This window comes from Rhea americana, unplaced genomic scaffold (assembly GCF_003343005.1).
Source record: "Rhea americana isolate MKP2758 unplaced genomic scaffold, rheAme1 scaffold_71, whole genome shotgun sequence".
Lineage (NCBI taxonomy): Eukaryota > Metazoa > Chordata > Aves > Rheiformes > Rheidae > Rhea > Rhea americana.
This window is the reverse complement of record NW_028186879.1, coordinates 2574730-2597556: the sequence shown is the minus strand read 5'-3', so window position 1 is coordinate 2597556 and position 22827 is coordinate 2574730. Positions and strand designations below refer to the sequence as shown.

At 40.6% G+C, this 22827-nt stretch overlaps 1 protein-coding gene across 1 annotated transcript in view; it reads right to left on the bottom strand.

Moving 5' to 3' along the window:
• Positions 1 to 22591, bottom strand: part of SPATA13 (spermatogenesis associated 13) — a 50218-nt gene extending 27627 nt beyond the window's left edge. Inside the window, exons 1-3 of the mRNA XM_085321759.1 lie at positions 20805 to 22591; positions 7705 to 8067; positions 4303 to 4447 (exon numbers count right to left, since the gene is read on the bottom strand). Of these exons, the coding sequence (XP_085177885.1) occupies positions 4303 to 4447; positions 7705 to 8067; positions 20805 to 22442 (2146 nt within the window). The 5' untranslated portion in view covers positions 22443 to 22591. The remainder of the gene's footprint in view (positions 1 to 4302; positions 4448 to 7704; positions 8068 to 20804) is intronic.
• Between the last annotated feature and the right edge of the window lie 236 nt (positions 22592 to 22827).

Here is a 22827-nt window from a genome sequence, read left to right as displayed (position 1 = left end):
CACTTGCTGATACAGTCAACTTGTTTACCTTGATCTGACTTGTATTTTTTCTTTAATACAGAAAAGACACTCTTTCACTGGTACAACCTTTTTTGTTGTTCCTGCACAGCTTGCACAATGGTAATATGCTGGTTATGCTCTGCTGGTTATCTTCCTTCCACCAAGTTTCTGATGTATCTGTTATGTCAGCCAGCTCCTTTAAAAATACCCCCACCTTACCTTTTAACCTTCCACYATGATTGGCAGGGTTTCCTATTTTTCTACATCCTCTTTAAACAGGATTTATTCAACTGCTACAGGCAATTTGTTGTGTGAGTTTTGCCAGCTTCAGCCCCATTCTTCATCTAAGGATGCAGTGAGTAGCGACATCGTCCATAAAGGATGCACTGCCCCAAACTCCGTATTGTTTCATCTTGCCAGCTTTTCCCTAGTTCTTTGTTTAGAAACTGCTCTATAATCTCTTGATTTGCATGTTAGCAGCCTGCTTTTGTTTTGGTTCAAAAAACACCCTTTATTAAATAAAGGATCTTTTTATATCAAACATTTYGCAGTTCATAAGTAATCTAAATTTCCTTAATTACACAATTTTCTTAACCATGCATGAAGGCCTCTGTTTGACACGGCACACAGTATAGGGAGCATTTGAGACATGGCTACCTTTGAGCTCCCAGTATCTAGGCTTCACCTGACAGTTTCAGCTCTGCCTCCAGAGCTCGTCTCCTTCACGTCCCAGCTGCTCCCGGCTGCTCCCAGCAGACTGCTCGGTCCCGTCTGCACCACAAACCCGGCCGTCTCGGTGACYGGCAATCGCAGTACCTGCCACGAGAGTTTCTTCCTTTCCCTGTCAGCTGAGATTCCCGTCCGTGAAGGGATCACATAGCCATCGTCCACTAGAGACTTCTCCTTCTCAGCAATACTGGAACTTCTTAGWCTGGGCTGGTGGATTTTTGTGATGCCCTTTAAGTTCCTGCCACTGAGTCTTTCTCCTCCTGAGCTCTTCAGATACCACCTTAGCCTCGGACATACATGTCACCCACCTGCTGGTAATTGTAAATATGGTACTCAATGCRGTAAACTGCATTTCCTGCATTTTGTTCTACTTTCGTCCTCTCTCTTTTGGGTAGGGAGAGCAAAGACAGGTAGCAAGTAGGGAACTGTTTTCTTCAGAGGAGTGATTAATAACTTTTTCATTCATTTCCATGGCCAATAATCTGTTTTGTTGTTGCTGCTGTTTTGATCAGCAATAGCGATAAAGAATCTGAAAACCTCCTCTACCCAACAGCCAGTTTGTTTGCTCCTCRTTTTCCAGGCTCTGCTCAGCACAAGCTGAAATCTATTCAGGTACCAACCTGGATGAATTGGGAAAATTTTGGTGGTGTGTTGTGCACAGGCACACATCCAGGACCAGATACTGCTTACATTAAACACATTTAAATTTATGAATCCAAATGCTAGAATCCACATTTGAACTATGCATCTAAACTCCCATTGTGGTCAACAGAGATTCGACACAGACAAAACAGCTGAGAGAGCAATTCATCTCATCCTGAAKCAGATACATACTCTGAGCTTCGTGGACCATGACACGGATTCAGATCAGTCATTTAAACACGGATATTCAGCACCATTTTAAGCATTTCAGATAGTCCACCGGCTTCCAGCTACCACTCAATAAGGAAAATGGGTCTCCCATAGGTCTGCTGTCATATGGGCAAGCTCTACGCAGATATCCTGGGCATCCCCCACAGCTTTAGATACGTGGGGCAGGTAGCTGAATCTAGCCCTAGCCCTCCACTGCCTGTAGGGGGTGTTCAGATGTTTAGTTCATATGTAGATACCTACACTTAGACTATATATAGGTGGCTTAAATTTGAGCTGAATCCCAACCCATTCACTTGGAGCTGAGCCTATCTAAAGGAGTTCACCAATGATTTTCACCAAATTTGAGTCCTACACCACTGTATGCAAAAAAAAAGGGGGGGTGGGTTACTTCTTAAAGTATTTATAAAAAGATTGCTCTACTGTGACAGGTAAGCTCTCTATCCGATGGCTGGTATTGAAAACTTGTAACCCTTCAAGCACARGAGTTGCAGTATTAGTCTCAAGGGACGTTTCCCTCAGGCCTTGGCCGGCTCTTACTCTGTCTCCTATAGCATTACGATTTACAGACTTGTAATAGCTGTTTTTCTAACAATTCAGATCTCCAATTCTATCTCCCGTTGTTACACAAGTAGACAGACGGCATTTGTACTAGGCTTTATCAAGCAACTAAAATAAGATACCTCTGGTTTTCAATGCCAGAGTTTAGAATTTCTTTCTATAATAAATAGCTTTTGTGTTATCAAATTTCACTGTAAATGAGCAAACAAAAAACTCACACATGTTCAGAGACAAGGAAATGCCTCATGAATTTAAGGGAAAAAGGAAGAGACAGCATGTGTGGCATTAGTTACTTAACTATGTTATTTTCCACTGCAGCTACTMAAAAGATCTTTGCAAGCACCATTAGACTATGAAGTCCATGTTATCCCCACTTGCTCTCAGGGCTTTGGTTTAGATATGGATAAGAAGTTTTTCTTATTCCACTTCTATGTTTATTATAATTATAATGAGTTACAAAAATCACAACTAGTATAATCAAAATTGCTTTGACATTATCTTGAAAAGTGTCAGAAATCTTGCTTTCTTTATCTGTCATGCTTTCATTTAGGAAAACAGTCACTGTAAAGCTAAATTTCAGGAAATAAACTTGTCTCAGGCAGTTATTTAGGTTAATTAATGTCAATTCATGTTATTTCCAACATGAAATGGAAAGGATAGCTAAAAATGAAAAAGAAATTCCTACTCTGTGTGCTTAAAGAGTCTCCTTTTTCCAAACTGGTGAATTAACACATCGCTCAATGAGCAGTCTTTTTGGACTCAGGGATTGAGATACCAAGTACTCTCAGCAATGGTTGCAGAATTAGATGTCTAATTTATCTTAATATCTAACCCAAATCTGAAATATACTGAGGTACATACAAAAGGACATACACTCCAGACATGACTTTTAAAGTAGTCCCCAACATTTTTATGTAGTATGAAAATAAAATAATAATATAATGCAGATAACATCTTTGATGTAATCAGAAATTCTCAAACTGTGTTCCTTGGAGAGCATCTTCTGAAGACAACTGGTTAGTCTGCATATTTTACTGAGGACTGGAAAATGCAGTTTTAAAATGTTCTCATATAAATTAATTTGTAATTGAGGGATTTTTTGAGCAGAATCTGAGTATCATTATCACTAAAACTTGGCTTAGAATCATATAAGCCCAACAAAATACTGACTAGTAAACATGTGTATTTTTTAAATTTTGCTAAAGAAACATTGAAAATGCTATTTAAGTTTCCCATTTCAGTCATGGCAGCTGAAGACTTCCTTACTGATTCGGTGCACAGAGAAACAGAATGAAGGTTCCCATTGGTGTTCTGTTCACTATTAACAGTGAAGGATCTAAAGTGAAAATTTTGCTTTTACTTCTTGTTATTTGCTTTTATTTCTTGTCAGTGAAACATTAGTAAGTCTTCAGATGATGCTTGCTGTTGTCCAAAAGAAGGCAAATGGTATTAACCCAGATTTCTCTAGTATCATCTGCCAAGAAACGTTCCACCAATACTAAATATGCCTTTCTATTAACTCAACATAGCATGGCTTGCTAACAGTGAACAGAATTAAAGAAAAAAAATGCACAGGGCATATCAGAGGGTCTGGTAAAAGGTACTGCTTCCAAACAGGCAATCTTTTCCAAGCATCTGTCTTTCACGTACCAGAAACCTTGTTGGACTATTTCACCCCTCTGTAATCACCTGCAACTGCATACAATTCCCTGGAGCAAGCTCTTTGATTATTTAACACTTTTCTATCTATGGAATTAAGCTGAATGAATGAAAAAAGTTAAAATAACTTGTGTGGTGTGAGCATACATCCTTGTAATGGTAAAATGTCCATGGTTCAGGTATGAACTAAAGCATTTTAGGCTTTATTTCCTTCATACTCTATAAATATCTGCAGGCAAGTTTATGAATATAGAAAGTGGAAAATACAGGAGTGAAAATGGTACAGAAGAATAAATCATAGGAATTTATCAATCAGTGGATGTGATAAAGGAATTTTACATGGACATGGCAAGAAAAGCTACTATYGAGAAAGTTATAAAGAAAAGGCAATTGTGTGCTACGCTGTCATTGCATATGCCTGCAGCCACCAAGCTGCGTTATGAAGTTGAGTTCCAGAAGATCACAAAGACTTCCACATCTTACCATTAGACGTTCTCATCTGCCGCTGGCGCCCGACGCGGTCGAGGCCGATGGGCGTGCTCTGCGAAAAGGTCAGCGGCCGGAACCTGGCTGAAACCGCTTTGTACGGGGGGACCTGGTGGGCCGGCACCGGAGGCCGGGCTGCTGGCTACAGAGAAGAGATGCAAAGTCAGTATTAATAACCAGCGCTGCAAGCAAGTCCAACTGAGCAGAACCCCGGGGTGAAGTGAGGTTCCTTCAGATACTTCAGCTAATTATAGGGGCACTCAGCAGCCCTGCTTCAAGCACTTGTAGCATTGCTTAAACACTGCACAACACACCCATCATCACCGCAGTCAATATTTTATAACATGAGTGTTTTGCTTTATTAAAAACTCCAAGACCTTCTGTTATGATCAGATACACTCTAATACTTTTCAGCATATAATACTCTATGCCTAAGTGCTCTGGGAGCTAACTCGTTCCAGAACAGTTTGCACYACTGACATTGTAAAAATATAACTGAAGAGAAGCCCCAAAGTGAAAACATGACTAAAAACTATCTAGTGGGAAGTTGTGTTCATTTCCTGGGATACTTTCTTTCTTCAAATGTCTTGCTTTTAAGCAAAATAAGTATGTTCTACAAGAAAGTCAAAAATAGTTGTTCATATCATCCTCTGCTTGGAAGATCCCAGTAGTCTCATTAAGAAAAGATGCTATTAAATTTACTCATTACTTTATCTGGAAGCCATTTTCTTTAGTTAAAACTTTCATTTGTTTAATTATGATTAGAAAACCTACCACCACTATTTGCAAACTGAGTCTAATTTTACATTGTCTCCAAACTACTCTCTTATTGGCCAGATTCAATGAYCTTGCATAAACATTCCACATTAAACAGCAAAACCTCTTCATATGTACTGCAGAGAAAATCTTTAGATCTCCCCTTAGTTTTTCAGTTGTTAGTACTCACAGGCTCTTCAAGAAAATAACCTGAAACATCAGGGKTTTTTTTTATGAACCATCTGTCGATGCTTTGCTATGAAACTAATTATTTAGTATTGTTTGAAAACTTTTTCTCACACCTAAGCTGTCAGACCATAACAAAACATAATAAAGAAGGACTTAACATTACACTTTTAMAATATTCCCCTGGGTTTTCAAAGCTATTAAGAAAAAATCACCAACGTGAAGATCAGCCTTTGAAAGTCTCATATAAAATACTTGGAGTGTATGTATTMTGGGTTCATTAGTCCTTTTTACATTTTAGCTTCAATCTACTTTCTAACTATGACCACCAAAAAAACCTCAATGTGTATTTTAACATGATTTAACTAAAACCTCATTCTATAAATCTCCTTTCCTTAGTATTTTAGCAATATATCAGGATCCTGTCACAGAATCACAACACAAAAAATAAATTCAATATATTGCATCAAATAGAAGCAATGCCAATTACTTTAGGCAAGTAACTGATTAATTTAAACATATGTATTTATTTCTGGGCAATTAAAATTTTCTTTTAAGGCTTCAGTCCAGATTCCTTCCACAGCCTGAGAAGGACTTGCTGTTTCTCAGTGGCAGACCTTGGATGGCCATCGTTGAGCATGAAACTGCTCTTGGTGGGGATGCTCCATAGTTTGATCTTTGACCAGTGTTTCAGCAATATGTTCATTTAATCCCAGCCTCATGGCAGCATCAGAATGAGTAAAGAGTCAACTTCRCCAGCTGACTTGATGCATATTCCTTGGTTAACAGACCGATGTGAGCAAGCTTTGAAAAAGACTAATTTGTTTTCAGCAGCAAATTAAGGGCTTGGATGACATTTAGTAACTTTGACAGTACAGCAGATTGTTTGGGTTGATTTAAAGACAATATATTGCTGGTACTCTTAATGCGTATCAAAATGCAAGGGACAGCTGTCAAAGTTGGTTGACTGTTCTTGTGATCTYAGAAAGCACTTCCCTTGAAATCCATCCATTATTTCTGATTAAGATGGCCTATAATTTTTGATACATTCATCACTCTAGGCATAAGTATTGATAAAATTAATTAAACAATATCCCAGCTACATAGGGTTTGAACTTATTGCCTCTGCCTAGGTGAAACTTTCACTGGCTTAAGTTGGAGTTTTGCTGGTATAGACTTCAGGATTCATTTTTCATCAGGAAAATATAATGAAAAAATGTGCAATATGACAAGAAAAAATGTTCATGTTAAAAATTACTTTCCACAGGAGACTAAAAATCCTATCATTGTGTCAGCATTTGATTTCATTCAAGGTGGTACTGTACCACAAATGATACTGCCTTGAACTTCCCAGCAGGAGGCCAAGCAGCATGAGGAAGATTAAGAGGATTCAAATTCTATTAATAACCACTGGAATCAGACAGCTTCATAATTTTTTAGGGTGTAAATACTGCTTTTTTTGTTATTGTTGCTTAATCAATYTATTAGGAGCCCTCCAGCTTTTCAGTGAAGTGGAGAACTTCTGCTCAATGCAGCTTTACTAAAAGCACTTGAGACTGAAGCTCTATAATTGACTACAAGACAGGTCCACCACTAGCAACAGAAAAGGAGGTTTCTCTACGTACTGTACCAGCTCAGGACTGCCTCCAGGAAAGCAAAAAAAAAGAAAGAGCTATTTTTATCTTTATCTAAAGTTTTTTTTTTTTTTTTGGTCTCTTAGCCAAGGCAACAGAAATGGCAAGTAAGTATATGCATACCTTTCAATTACAAATTTAACCACTAATTATTTTCTTACAGGTTACCTATGTTCCATAAGGTCAGTTTAGCAGTATACGAACAGGCATATGTGAACAAGCAACAACAGTCCTGGAAGGACTCAATTTCTTTTCTATATTACCAGTTTTCTTAGACTATTTATTTATTTATTTATTTTCTTAATTTCATATTACTAATTTTCTCCAGCAACTTCCTCATTAGTTTTAAGTGTGCTTGATATGCTAACACTAAGATTTTGAATACCACAGCTAATACCATAGGTTTTGACCAGGCCTATTTTTGGAGAACTTTAAATAATCAGATTTCATATTTATCATATTGTTTGTAGTCCTGTGTTCCTGGGGACCTACAAACAGTAAGGTGGCTACATACACAGCTGCATTATAAACATTATAAACCAATGCTAGAAATAATGAGCATTCCAAGAAAGAAATAAGGTTAATTTACAATATGAGCAAGATTACCCCAAAGTCAGTATCAGTTTTATTCCATGCCGTTTGTTTTTTCAACAACAAGACAAAGTAATTAGTGACAAGGAAAGCAGAAGTGTAAGTATGTGACATCAGCTTGACAACAGGGAAGAAAGTAAAGGAATCATCCATTCTATTTTCTAAGTTGAAGACAGAGACAAGGAAGTGAAAGGGTCTTGGTAGTTTGCAGAGAGCACATCTCTTATCTTACTTGTGTCAGCAGACCTTCAATTTCTTCTGCCGGGCTGCTTCCATAGAAATTCACCCCACCTATCACAGAGATGGGTCTTCTTTTTCGCCCTCTGTGGTAGCCTACTGTATTGCTTTGGACCACAGACCCAACAGAAGCCAATCCTGGCTGATCTTCTCCATCCAAGCAGTCTGTCTTCTGAGACTCCACAGCAACCGCATCTTCTGGTATAGAGAAACTTCTGACTGACATTTGGCCATAGTCTGAAAGAGGCCTGGGCCGAGATCTTTTTCCAGAGCCCCATCTCCTGGGGGTGACCTTTTGTGTGTCTYTCTTTTCTTCATCCTGGATTGGGGACTTCTTCCAGTGGTCATCAGAAACAACCTTTTTAAATGTGAACAAGTCAAATAAGCCACAGAATTTTCTGACGCTTAAGCATTTGTGAGTTTTTGATATGGCAGATCAACTTAACATTGCTAAAAAGAAAGTGTTAYAATAAATATAACTAATGCAACTGACAATTCAGGAAGAAAGTAACTCCGCAAAAGAAAGACATGCAGTTTGTGCTAAGGTTAACACCTGATCGTTAGCACATCTTAGGCAAACAGCATGTCTAATAACAAGACTATCAGTCAACTACTACTTTTGTAGTAGCAACCAGCCCTATCATAAACACTGAATTCACTGTATAAGGTCCTAAAAAGACTTTTATGGTACTCATAGGCTTTGTTCATGTGCACAAGGAGCATGCTACATGTAAACATCTTTAACAAAATTCAATCAACACGTCTTCCTTTGCTTTAACTTTACTCAGCAATGAAAATCGATAGCACTGCAGAAACGTAAGGCTGCAGTTTAATTGTTTGATGATCCTGTGCGACTCCACGCTGATGCCAAAAGGGGCAGTCCCACTCGCTCCCTCCCGCGCTCCTGGGCCAGATCTACAGATCGTGTGGCCACCGGTGAATGGGTTTAGCGAGTTGAGCCACTTTGGAAGGGGGAAACTAGTTTTCTGTCAGATCAGGAAGGTTCTAGCCATACAAAGCAGAAGTGGTGACAGAATATTATAAAACAAATGCAGGGGAAAAACTAATGTCTTCAGACAAGATTCTCGGAAAATGAGCCTGTCATTTCTATATAACAACAAATCTGGCCTGCAGAGGTTAATATCTATAGATGTCATAACTGTGCTAGTATGGCAAGTTTGAAAAAAAAATAACCACGAGTGACATACTTGTCAGAGAGAACACCTGGAAGGATTTCAATGCACTGGGATAATCTCATTTCAAACTTTTCTAGCAAAACTCCTGCAGCTTTTATATTGAGAGAAATTATTCTTCAGAAAAGTTTACATTCAATTTTCCCTCAAATTTCCAAATTCTCAGTGTTTCCTTGACTTTTTTCTGGCTTCTCTATTAAGGGCAGAAAAGAAATAGAAAGAGGAAGACGGGTGTTTCTGGGCTGGGTGGTACCTTTATGAACGCCTAATGGCATGAGTGACAAACTCCAAGGCACTGTCGAGCAAGTGAACCCTGCTATCATTTCTCACACAAACTATGAACTTATTCCGTCTTCAAAGAACAAACAAGCAAACAGTCTGGTTCTTTATTAAGATATCTTTAGACCGCCCAAATACATTTATAATAATGTTCAAAGCCAGTATGTATTCCAAAAATAGAGGCATCATTTTCATTGTTGCTTGGTTACATTTTGTTCATCTGTTTTAGACCAGATCAAGGCATTTCAAGCACTGCATATTCAGCAATGTTACAGCCTAGAACGGGCCTTTTACAGCAAAGTCTGTAAAAGATGCCTTATCTTCTGTCACCTTCTCTGCATACCATTTGCAACCAGCCTAGTTCAACTCTGATTAGTCTTTTTTAGAAAGCCACCTCACAGCGGGCAGATTTTGCTGGGTTTTTTTTGACTGACATCTCAAGATAAATTTTACTGCATGCACCACTTTAGTAGGCAGAGTTATTAAATATTATGCATTTTAACATAATTACTACAATTAAAGTATGAAAAGTTATCAGTCATGTACTGTTCTACATTATTTTATTTACAACATGACATTTATTCTAAACAAAACAATTGCATAAATCTGAACTTCACTGCATTCACTTGTCACCCAGTAATGCTTCAACTTTTCTGCAGATTTTAGCTCATTTTTAGTTTTAACAGTTAAAGCAATTCAGTAGAGCAACTGCCTAGCTGGTGCACTAACACAGCGCCACCGAGGCCAGCCTCTTAAAAACAGTTCCTCGGAGGTCAGAGCGGCAAATCACAGGTAAAATAAGGTTCTTACCTCAGAATCAGACACAGGCAAAGGATCTCCACACACACAGTGGCTGAGAATGGAGTTCACTAGAGTCATTTTCTGTTTTTGCTTTGCAAAGTCTTTTCTTTAGCAGCTACAAATGTGAACACATTCTCTGTATGACCAATCAGGCAAAGTTCATCTCATGATGTTGTACTTTTAGACTGAGGAAAGGACACGTCACGTGTCATCTCCTAATCTGCTTTTTACACCCTTATCTTGAGCAATAACATTTGCGAAGAGAGGACTGTTCTCCTTCTGCAGCACTCCACCTACAGTGGCTGATCCAAATGACAGTGAGAATCTGCTTAATTGCAATAAACAGGTCTGAAGAACTCCTATTTTAAGCTTAGCTATATAGTCTGCATTGAAGAATACTAATAAAACAGAGAACATTATCCTCTCAAAGCAAAAATCTGAGGAAACCACACTGATAACCTCACATTCCTAYAAGTGACCACCTACCTTCTCAAGCAGGAGGGCCTGTTCAAATGACTGTTTACTAGTAGGAATAAATCCAGCAAACTGATAGGCTCCAATATTGCAAATAATATTGCAAATACTTAAACATAAGTATGATGCTTCACATCAATGAAAAAAATCAGACAAACAAATAATTTGCAGGATATTTTCACTGATTATTGACTTTACTGTGGTACACCTTCACTGACCTCAAGTGACCTCCTCTGGATTAATCCACCATAGCTGAAATGGGGCTTATATTCTACAACAACTACCAATAACATCTACAGACACAGGCAGAGCTGTACAGGGCATTCCATGTGGGATAAAAATTGAAATGTGCACTGAGCCACGCACTAAAACCATTAATCAAATTTTCAAGGAATTTCAACATTCCTGAGAAGTAAAGGTAATTAAAGCCGGGTCCCCACTGGATTTTCTGAAATTCACACTTGCTAGTCTAGCCAACAGCACAGCATCACGTATGCTGAARACTAAACAAGATTATTCATCTTGTCCTTTCAGTTGTATTTACTTAAGATTCTTATGAGACTGCAAAYACAGGCAGCTCTACTTAAATGCACTACATGCAGATGAATAAAGATTATCTGGACACCTAGATTCTTAACAGGAAGTATTGGTTAAATTGTTCTRTTTTCATAGCCTTCTTTTAATGACAGCAGTATTTCTACAAATACAATCATTTTAAATGAAGATTTACCTAGATCCAGGCTTTCATTTGCTATTGTCCGTATGTAATAACTCACTTTTAACATTTAGGGTGGAATTCAGCTTCAGATTCAGACATTTAAATTTTGATATCTACAATACATGTGTCTATATTTTAGCCAGATGCTAAAGCTCTTTGTAATCAGTAGAATACCAGGGTGAGATTCTGTTGCTTCAACATAGCAACATTTCAAATAATCTAGGGAATCTAAAACATCTGTGTATATCACATATCATGTAAGYATAATGCAGGACCTACAGGGGGCCCGAGGCCTCCTGGAGCAGCATCTGGAGATGAGGGGGAACTGCCCAGGGCACCTCAAATAGCACCGAGTGTCTGTGTTCAGGGAACTGAAAATGCTGTAGCATTACTTTAGCCAGTATACACCACCAGCCAGTAACACTACTGGGACTCCCAATCAGTTGGACCCAATCTCCCCTGGTCTGGACCCAGGCTGMTTTCACAAGCAAGGTACAGCAGCTTCAAGGACTTGATTATGATCCCACTCAACTTGATCTGGCACTGGTACAACCCTGTCTCATTTAATGGAGTATTACTGCTGCTGGCATTCCCTGTTACTCATTAATACCAATGTAAGCAAGATCAGCATCAGGTGTTTAATCACTGAGGTCTTAGCTTGGCTTTTATAGCCAGATGAGAGCCAAGTTCTGCAATTATGTCTYAGATTACACTGTGTATCTTATAAATTCGGCACCAAAAATTGTTTTCMAAGAAGCTTTGCCCAAGGAGAGATGGATACTTCTCTCAATCAGTGTAAGATCCCACCCATACAACACTTTAGCAAGTGCTCCTTATACACTTGCAACTTAAATCAGTGAAATGGCAAAAATTTGCCAGTGCCTGAGATTGCATGGGAGGACTTTTGCTGACACAGTTATATCAAAGATGAATGATATTTCATCATACATCTGACAGTCATACTCTACAGCAGAAAAAACAATAAGCCATAAATGGCTGACCCTGCACACAGCCTGCTACCGGGCAATCTGCTGCTTGTGACGGCTGATATATTGGTGCCATCACTACGCTGGCAACTAGCAACGCCTGTGCGACCTTTTGCTAATGTAGTTATGCCAGTAAACTCCCTAATGAAAATAAAAGCACAGCTCTATGAACATGCTCCTGCTGGTGTACGTTACCAAGGCTCCACGCTCAGTCATCCRCATTTCTACTGCTACCATTACCTATTTATCACCATCCTCCTCCCTCCCCTCCGCAGCAGCGTGCCGCTGGCGAGCGGTGCGGCAGGGCTGGAGACACGGTGCAGGGGCTGCGCAGCTGCAGCTGCAGCTCAGGGATGTTTTGGAACTGCTCGCTAGAGCAACGGGCCCGCTTTCTCCTTCCCCCTTCGCCCCCCTCATCTCCYCAATAAGTCGTGTTTGCTTCGTGTTGGGCAGCGGTGTATCTCCCCTCTTATGTTCTTCATCTGCTTTTGAGCTACCTGGCTGAAATGCCCCCTCATTAACTACAGCAGCCTTTTTCTAATTCAAAGAAAGGAGATAACAACAACCTAATAATGTCCTTACATGAAATACATATTCACTTCCTAATGCAATCTTTAAAAAGGTGTTATAAATTAAGCAGATAACTCAAAAATAATCAGTAGGCTGAGAAATTTCAGCCTTAACTACTACATATTTTCAGTGAAAACTTATGATGGATAATCAATCAAGTTCTTCTGAAGATAACAAGGAAAGCAGAAATTGGAGTGCTAAAAGGAAAAAAAACAGTATTTGTGCTATTTCATGTAGATATTTCTGAGTTTGATACACAGATACATTTTTGTGTGCATTCAGGAGTCTCTGTAAAAACATAGGAACTTACTATGCTAGCAATGACAAATATATGCCAGTATTATAATTGCTGACAATTAAATAGCTGGTGTTTCTGTATAAAACAGGAATACACAAACACTAGGAAATCAGTAGGAATAACAGAAGTGATTTTTCAATTCATATGAGCTAGCAAAAATGTATAGGACTACGTGATCATGACCTAGTGGTCATAAATAATTTTATCACCTTCACTTAACGCAGTAAAAGTTCAGGCAACATGCCTCCACCCAGTTACATGATAAAAAGTAACCTTTGCACTTTTTCATGTTGCTAAATAGCAGTGGGGGAACATGAGCTGAAGTTCATTTATCATCACCACTGGCGGAGGTCAGAAGGTTGTTATATCTTTCAAGGACATGATCAATATTTTTATTTGCACACTAGTGTGGCAGACACAGAGATTATCAGACTCTGGCTACAATACAGCCTTCCAGGGAACAAGTATTTATTGCTTTCCTTCCAAATTTCATAAAAACATCCTAAAGTGTTATCGCTTTAGCCCAGTATTTCCCTGCTGGTTCAACAAAACTGACAATTTTCAACAGTGGTATCATCATAACAGCTGTTACCGTAGAAATGATGGTAGAAAAATGCACTGATCCTGTCAGGGTTTGCATCTTCTAYCACAAGCTAACCAGAATTATTAGATCAGTACAGTTCACTTACAGGAAGAAAATTGTCATCTATTACTTTCTAGTTGAATGCAAATTACACTATATATCCCTTCCTTTCATTCCCGTGCCTCCTCTACCATCAACATCTTTTTATTATCCTTTGAGAAGACACTAAACCAGCTTATTGATTATCTGTATCATATGTATTTATGTCTACCATATCAATTTATACCTATATAAACAAGCAAAACAGAATAAATGAAAATAATAAAACTACATTCAAAATCTAGCATTAATTTTTTGGGCATTAAAATCATTAGTAAGATAATCTGTGCTAATAATAAAGTAGGCCCTTATTTTAAAAATTTGCAAAACACTGCCTCAAAGGAGGACGCCTACAGGAATATTGCTACACAATACTAGTACGAGCTCCTATCCTTGATGTAGGAAAAACTGCAATATGGTAARATCAGTCCTCACTAGCAAAACAAGCTACTGTTGTAAACACACATTTTTAGAGGTTGCCCTCGCTTAGAAGAAAATACATCTAATTCTGCTCTTGGGATTTGTTGACATAAAAACAATTGCAGTGATTTAACTAACAACAGACCTATAAAAYGTCATTTAAAAATAGCATTATACGGATACAAGCACAAACAAAATTTGGCCCTGGATTTCTAAGGCAATTTTAATGCAGRCTGGCTTCATTTAACCTGATCCTTGAAAGCATGCTTATCATAAGCAACGAGCATAATGCTTTCTATCCAAGCAACGTGCTTTACAAAGATTAACGAGTTCACCTTCATAATATTCACATTTCACAGATAAGRAGCAGACACAAAGCAGTTAAGTAATTTAAGTCACATAGGAAGCATACAGCTGAACTGGAAATGACACACGGATCTCATGACTCTCAAACCTGTTCTTGATCCTCTTCATCCTCGCTTCTGTCATTTAACCCGCTTCCAAAAACAAGTGTAGCTAAGAAATAGTTCTGACTAGCATATGGGAGTTTGCAGGCAATAAATTTGCTCTGCAGGAACAGTCTCATCAGTCAAATGAAAATGCAACCATGCTAAAGCCAGAAAACTGTTCACATTAGTTTCCAAATGGCTGATACTTGGTGATTGCTGGACGATGCTCTCACCCTGCTTCTTCTTTACTTTGGTATCTAAATTACAACGGTAAGCATGTAGTATACAGTGAAGCAGTATTGCCTCTYCTGACTAAAGTAGTACTGCCTATTTTTAGAAGATGTATGCTCATTAATAATCCCTAAATAAATCCCTGTATCATTTTAAATCAAGATTCAGAATATCCCAAATCACGTAACTTTACTAAAAAAAGTTCATTTCCTTTTTATTTAGTAAAATAAACAAATTTCTTTTCCAGGCTGCCTGCTATCTTTAAAACATCCTTTGGGCAACCTCAAAAGCCAGATGATAACTACAGGCTGAAAATGGAACTCTTATGTAAAAAAAAAAGCACACACAAAAAATGCCACACTCTTTTGGATGTCTGAGCGTGTCTCCAGTGCTGAGGTCCCCTGATTCCCCCTCTTGCCATCTGCCTTGAGCAGACTCTCCTTCTCCCAGCCCAAGCCCAGTCACCAGCAGGTCCCAGCAGCTGTCCACATGCCTGGGGTGGAGTTGCCTTGGGCTTTTATATCTGCAAACTAGCACTTCCTACACTGTGGCATAAGGGTGAGGTGGCTGTGGTTGAGCCTGGATTAGGAAGACTTGAGCCTGCTGTGCTCCATCTACTCCCAGCGCTCRGCCACTCTTCCAGCAAGCCACCAACACCCCGCTCAGAAGTAGTTTGGGCTCTGTAATCTGAGCAGCACGGCAGCCTCTGGATGCCAGCCGGGAAAAGCGCAGGTGGCTCAGGGAAACCGATAAAGCTGCCGGAGTTCAATTTGCACACTGCAGCCTCCTGAAGTTGAGATGGATTTTCAGTACTGGCAGCTCAACACTCTGCTCTACATGTAAACCRAATTACCTTGCCAGAAGCAGCGTTCTGCTCTCCGGGGTACCACTGCTCGTGATCGCAGGGCGAGCAGCACTTGGGTATTACCGACACGTCAGCGGGAAGCTACAGCAGAATCAAATATCAAATGCTCTTCGGAAAGGCAGAGGAGCGTGAAGGTAATACGGAAAGGGAGCAGCTTTCTCAGAGCTAACTGCAATGGAGTCTTTCTGAAGACTCCCTTTTAGCATCCACAGAGCCTCTGCAGGGACAGCAGTACCACCTCTCCTACTCCCCTGGTGCTCAGGAGTGGCCAATTTCATGCAGCACTGCACATTTACTGGTCTAAAATTTAAGCTGATCTGGAATTCAGATGGCTGTCACCACTGCCTTGGGGTTTTTCTAGTACAGGACAGAGCAACAAATGATTATGGGCTGTACTGAATGGGAGACGGCACTACTGGTTGGAAGAGACTTTTGCTGTGACAAGAAGGAAGAGATACGTGTCCTCTGAGCGGTCCGTTCTGCATCATTTCAGTGATCAGTTTTGTTGTTTGGGTTTGCAGCAATGCACAGTGGTTTCTGGTTTTGCTCTGGGCAAGCTCTCTTGGAAGTATTTCTTTGAGTAACTGTGAGGGGTGGAAACAGTGTGTAAGCGCTCCCTGGTTTGTACAGAATAGCTCAAGGTTGAGTGTGAGTCCAGCGTCACTCATTCCAAACTAAACATTTGTTGGCCCTCAGGGACAGCGGTGTGAGCCGATCACAGTGCTCCTCTGCTCTCTTCACACACGCCAGAGTCGCTCAGACTAACTCAAGGGGCACTGAGGGATGCTACTCCAAATTACGAGCCTCCTGATAGTAACAAACCTGGTTTTAGAAGAGCTCACCCCTATTTACTTTTCCTGACCACTCTTCACAGTTCATCACATTTTCAGTTATAGATTAAGCTGATTAAGCCACACTCTAAATTGCRTTAAGGAAATAAACTGGGTAAATRCAAACAACTCCAAAGATTTTTTTTGYATATATAATGGGCTCCATACCCCTAAAAAGAAAGAAGTGTTCTCCTCTATCTTTCTCCTGTYACCTATTTTTATTCAAGAAAGACAAAAAGTCAATGCRAGATCCAAAAATAGCAGTTCTGAGAGGTGAAAACCACTAAACATCAGCAAATCTGCTCATGCCCAGTCCTGCAGTACTTGTGAGTTTGCAGTATGCACCAAGTATGTCCATTCTCAGCTCCTGGATCGTTACGTGCATTGAATATGGTCATACCCAGCYCCTTTGCTCCTTCACTGTGAGGACACATTTTGAAGCAAGAAGTAGGGAAGATGAGTAGTGAGGACCAAGCTGAATCCTCTCCATTTTCCCATCCATACAGCTCTCCTTCCTCTTCTTCTCCGTAAGTTCTCCCCCAGATTAACCCATTTGCACTCAGTGTTCAAAGCCCAGAGACCTGCTTGGCAGTGGCAGAGCAGCAGCTGAAGCCCAGCAGTGTGTGACAGCGTGCTGGGACAGCCAGATGGCTCTGGACACAGTTGAGCTTCAGCGATGGCACAACATGGGTTAACTGGGGCTACTGACTTTCAAATGTCATGAACATAAATAGGTTAGCAGACAGATCTCACAGCACTTATAAGGTCTGCAAGCAAAATGTGACTCTAATTACAGCAGAGTTACCTCTCTAAATTACCACTATAATTTAAAATTATCATTCATTTATAGTTATGCAGATAAGGCGCTGTAGATAAGTTATAAAAAGTCTGGTGTACCATGAAGCCAGATGCCAACAAGGCAACTTAAACATCACGTGCTCTATGGGCTTGTGAAAGACTAGGCAATATATCAAAAAATCTGGTTATCTTTTTTGTAACRAATTCAGAAGTGTGTGTTGTTTAGGTAGCTTTAGCAGCTGACACACGCCAGGCCAAAGCGAAGGGTTTAAGTTTTCATTATTCACAGGAATATGGGGCTCTTCTTCAGAAAAGACAACGGAAAATAGCCTAAGCACAGAAATTGTACCTAATCATCTCGTAGTGCTATTGAAAATCATCTCCTAGTGCTATCACTAGTAAGTGACACTGGCACGAAGCAGCGACTGAGGAGGCACGGGCTGTGACGGCGCAGCTCTGGTGACTCGCGCCTCCAGCTCAGGAAGAGCTGAGCCTTGGATGGATCCCTGCGCCCTTTAACTMGCTCTTCTCCAGGAAGCGACCTCTGGACCTCTGCAAGACCAACACTCGGGACGGAGGAACACCTGAAGCGGGGACAGGATCGCAAGCCCGAATGACAGTGAAAAGAAAACCTGCAACCTGTAAAAACCTATAAGAGCAATTCAGGCAAACGGCTATATGCCCTAGCGTGAATACTGCAGAATCAGCTTTACATCCTTGGGGAAATACGGGGTGGAAACACAGTTTTCACATCTGGGAATACACAGAGATTGTAACAAAGTCTCAAAGATTTCATTTGTTAACTAGTCTACTAAATAAGTGACGGAATTAACTAGTTTTGCTTCCAACTACTGCTGCCAGTCCTTAAAGGAGAACAGCTCTGAGCCCCACTAGCACTCTGTAACCTTTGCATTAAACCAGGTCTCCCAGCCACAGAAAGTTTTTAATGGCTGTACTGGAATGTATGCTGGTTTTTACATGGAATACACATGATAACATGATACCTAAAATGTGGAAACTGTGGAGATTTGTCCATCAACATGGTGTATTTAAAGTCTTAAAATTTTCAATTTGTGTAGCTCAGCATTAGATTTCAAATGATTGCTCAGGAAGAGTGTCATAGAAACAATTTTCTGGATSTAAATAGTTCTGTAACGTGGAGGTGTAAGGTAGAGTTAAAAATGAGTCATAGTCAAACCCCAGTGACCTCATTGTACGAACATGTGGAATTCATAGAAGYGCCTGCAGGCTGAATAAACTTCAATTTAAAAAAATTCCTGGCATAGAGAGACTGAATCTTAGGTACCAAGCTACCTCCACGCTGAGGGAAGCATGCTGTAAAGGAGGAGTCAATGAGTAATTTCAGAGAAAAGGGAGAAAGCATACWAGTCTCTAGTTCACACCCACCCTGAGGGCCACAGCTTTGGGGCTGCGCGTGGGATGAGGACACCCCTGGACACCAGAGAGGGCAGGGAGCTTGCCCGCCTTGTGCAGTAAGACAGCAGTAAACATGACCCTGCACTGCTCCAGCTTCCAGTCCACACCTGCATCCACCTCCCAAAGCGATGTTGCTTYCTGGGACCTGGGCTGGATGCAGGTGCAGACCACAGACACTCGCTGGGGTGCTCGCGGCGGCAGTGCAGGAGGGCGGGCAGTGGACCCTTACTGCTGCCCTCGGCATGGGAAGACTCCCTCCCTCGGGTGCCATCTCCCTCCAGCTCCTCAAGCGCTCCACCCTTCACTGTCCTGGCTCCCRCACACAAACACAGAGCTGCCACCAGCACACAACGCACAGTACAGACAACTGAAGAGAGCGCTGCAATGTACTGACAATTCATCTAAAATATAATATAAAGAGGACGTTTAAAGCTTATACTAGGTAATAACAAAACGCAGTGTTAAACTAAAACCGTGGAAATTTTTATCCAACCAGTGTATGCATGCACTTAAGAACTTCTAAAGGCAATACTGATTCATTGGGAGCCAAGCGGAAGAACAGGATTTCACTTGATTGTGTCATGAACACAGATCACCACTAGATGGTAGATGAGTAGCATTAATTTCTACCAGTGAACTACTTACCCATTTTATTCGTGAGAAATCCTATTGACATACTCATGCACACTAGGGCTCTCCTGYCTTCTGGCAATGCAAAAGCATCTCCTTGCATATACTCTCGAAGTRCAAGTTTTCAGAGACCATTATGGCAACTCCGGGACTCAAGATAAGGAATAATCCCAGAGCCCCAACATTGATGCATATTTGGTTTATTTTTCAAATCTTACTGCAGCTGTAGGCATCATAGTAAATAAATTTGCTTTTCTCCAGCAGAATGACAACATTTACTAGCTCTGTAGCTGTTTATATTTAGTTCGTAAAATCTATGCCAGGCTTTAAAAAGTAAGATGGCTTCACACACATTGAGCACAGTTTGAGCAACAGTAGTAATAATACCTCTGTTTTTAATTTAAACCCAAGATATGAGCTACATTTAGTCAATGTGAGGTGGCTTAAAAGATTTGTCCATTTTATTTTGTAAATGTTTTTCATATTTAAACAGATCCAGAAGGATTTTTCTCCTGGTGTATTTTTCCCAGTGAATAGTCAACCCTTCTTCTCTAACTATGTGCAAAACCACATAACTGCGTATTGCAGGGCTGAGGTGACCATGGTCATTTAAACTAGTAGGACACGTAGGATAGCTCCTCACTGGCACTGCCAAAGCACTGCACCTGCTCCAGTGCCAACTCACATGCTTATTCCCATGGTGTTTTAGAGGCAGCACAGGTTTATTCCCTGAACTTACCTCAGAGATGCTGCAATATATCTGCCATCTACTCACAGCATGAAATTAGAAACGAGGACCAGCGAAAGGCTGGCATTTTCTCCAGCTTGTCAGTGGCAACATATTAAGCCCATCATGCAAAAAGTACTGCTGTTTGAAATACGCAGGCAAGTATCCAAATGGCTTATACCCAGCACGGCCATCAAGGCACAGGGAAAGCATGGGTAACAACTGAATGTTTGATTTATACCGTATCTTTCACACGATGCTGCTCTACAAATACTACCATGTTCTGCAAGGATTCTACAGAAAAAGTATTTTCTGTTGAATCAACACCACATTAAATATCTACAGGTATTTTTAGAAATCTTTCAGCTCAGAAGAAATATAACTAGACCCTGCTTAGACTGGTAAAATCTGTCAAGACCACATGACAAGATGGTGTAACTGCAGGGTGTAATAAACTGCCCTTGAAAACGTACATGAATAGCTTTGCTGCCAAAACCGTCTTTGATATTAATGCATAAGGGAAAATAATTTGACGTTAGCTTCCAAAGAGAATATATTAAAAGAAATAATTGCTGTCAGCATATTTTAGCAATAACAAGCTGCAATATCCATCAGTATTCAGGTTGGCTTGCATTGTTTTACATTAATAAAGGCAAAACCTGATACATATACATACGACTTCTRAAGGAGTTTGCTTTCTTTCTTACCTCTTCCTTCTTTTCTTCAGTACCAGAGGCTAAATTGAGGCTCAGCTGAGAGTGACTGCTTATGCCACTGTCTTCATTTCCATCGTCATAGTACACAGTCTGMACAGAGTCCTGGAAGCAAACAGGATTCCTCCCCAGCTTCGGCCCAGGTACCTCCATTCTCTCCTCGCTTTCCACTGAGCTCAGGGATAACGTGCTGTGATGGTTTGGACACTGGAAATTCATATTGCACTTGACCTTCTCTGCACTGGGACTTTGAGGTTTTGGAGCAGTTGGCCTGACAGGAACATGAGGATTTTCAGCTTCATATGTAAACTGGCGAGTAGTTTTTGGTTCATCCGAGTTTGTATAAAACACTTCGTTAGGAAATGGGCCAATGTCATTTGGAGTAGGTGATAAGCTAACAGAATCTAGGATACCTGATGATGTCCTGATGCTTTTGTCTTCAGCACTAGCTACATTCATTTCAGACTCTTTATCCAGAGGAACTGTGGGGCTTTGCAGTGAAGGTGTTCCAGGCATGGTGGAGTCTGGGCTAGATGCTGGGGAGGTGCACCTCTTTCTGTCATGATCTGTGCTACTGGAAACCCTGCGCGAATAGTCATCGTGCAGTCTGCTGTTTGGCCTTGTTCTCTGGGATTGGTCACTGGGAGAAGTAGCTGTGCTTTTAGGGCCATCCTTCTTCCATGCCACATCTGTAACATTACTTACAAGTTTCAAAACTCGGTCAAAATCCTTTGCCCTGATAGGGCTCTTCCAACGTTTGGACCTCCTCTCAGGGTTTCCACTGGTTTTGTCCAAGTCAGCAGAGGTAGCACTTACTGTCCTTTGTGGCATTTGTTTTTCATTTGCAACCTTGAGGTCAGTGAGGTTTGAGGTGGACTTTCGTTTGAATGAGCTTTTTTTCAGGAAGTTTAAATTATCCGAACTTTTGCTTCTTCGATAGATGATCTTGTTGTTTTCAGAATCTTTCACTAAAATTTCACAGATCTTTGGCTCTGAGACGACAGGAGATGTTGGCCTAGTACAGTTGTGATTACTCTGAGCTTTATCAGTGTCTAGCAAATTTATGCGTCCAACACCATAAGCCCGCCTGATGCTGCGTGAGCGATGAGTGTTCCTCAGAAAAGAATCATCACCTTCCTCAGCATCGGAGCAATCAGAAGCTAAAACCTCCACTGCATTCTGGAAGTCATGTAGAGGTCCTGAATAGGAATACCTGTTAGTCTGAACCCTCACCACTGCCCCATTTGAACCATGCTTTCCTACACTATTCTCGTTTAAGATATCTGAACATTCCCTAGTTTGAATTCCTTGGAGAACTGAAGATCTTAACTTCTTGAAAGAGCCCATTTTTCTGATGGAAGACAAAGCATTCCACGTAGAAGAGTTGCCCATCAAAATCAGAGAACGAGGCCTCTCAGAGCTGGAATTAGCCCGTTTCCTAGGGGTTGAGAAAAAGCGCATGATTTTTGAAGGGCTAAGTTTATCATCTTGTATCTCCTCTTCATGACTATTGCTGGTGTTGTATCCCCCATTGCGGCTGACTGAAGTGGTCAGATTTTGGGGCTCTTTATTATCCATAACTATACAAGTAACGGTGGTGCCGTTTCCGCAGCCATTCTGAAATGTTGTCATACTCTCAATGCTGTATGCATGGAGATGGAGGCTGTGATAGCTCAAATCTACATTGCTGTCTTCGTCAGTGGACCTTGGCGCCTGCCCTTCATTTGCTGCACCTTGTTTTGTCTTGCTTTCACGTTGACTGGGTGAACTGAGCTCCTCAGACCACGCTGCCTGCATCAAGAAAACAAAGGCAGCCATCAGAGAAATTTCCTTGAAAGGCCCCAATTCAGAGAAGCTTGAATCTCCCTGACAGAAATAAATATATACGTGAAATCAAGGAATTCTTTTTAGCTGAACAAAGGCATGTTATGATGCTGAGGAGGGGACATCAATAACTCTCTCAAAGTCTAATGGCATTCATCAGCGATTTTAGAAATCAGTGTAACTTCAATATGCA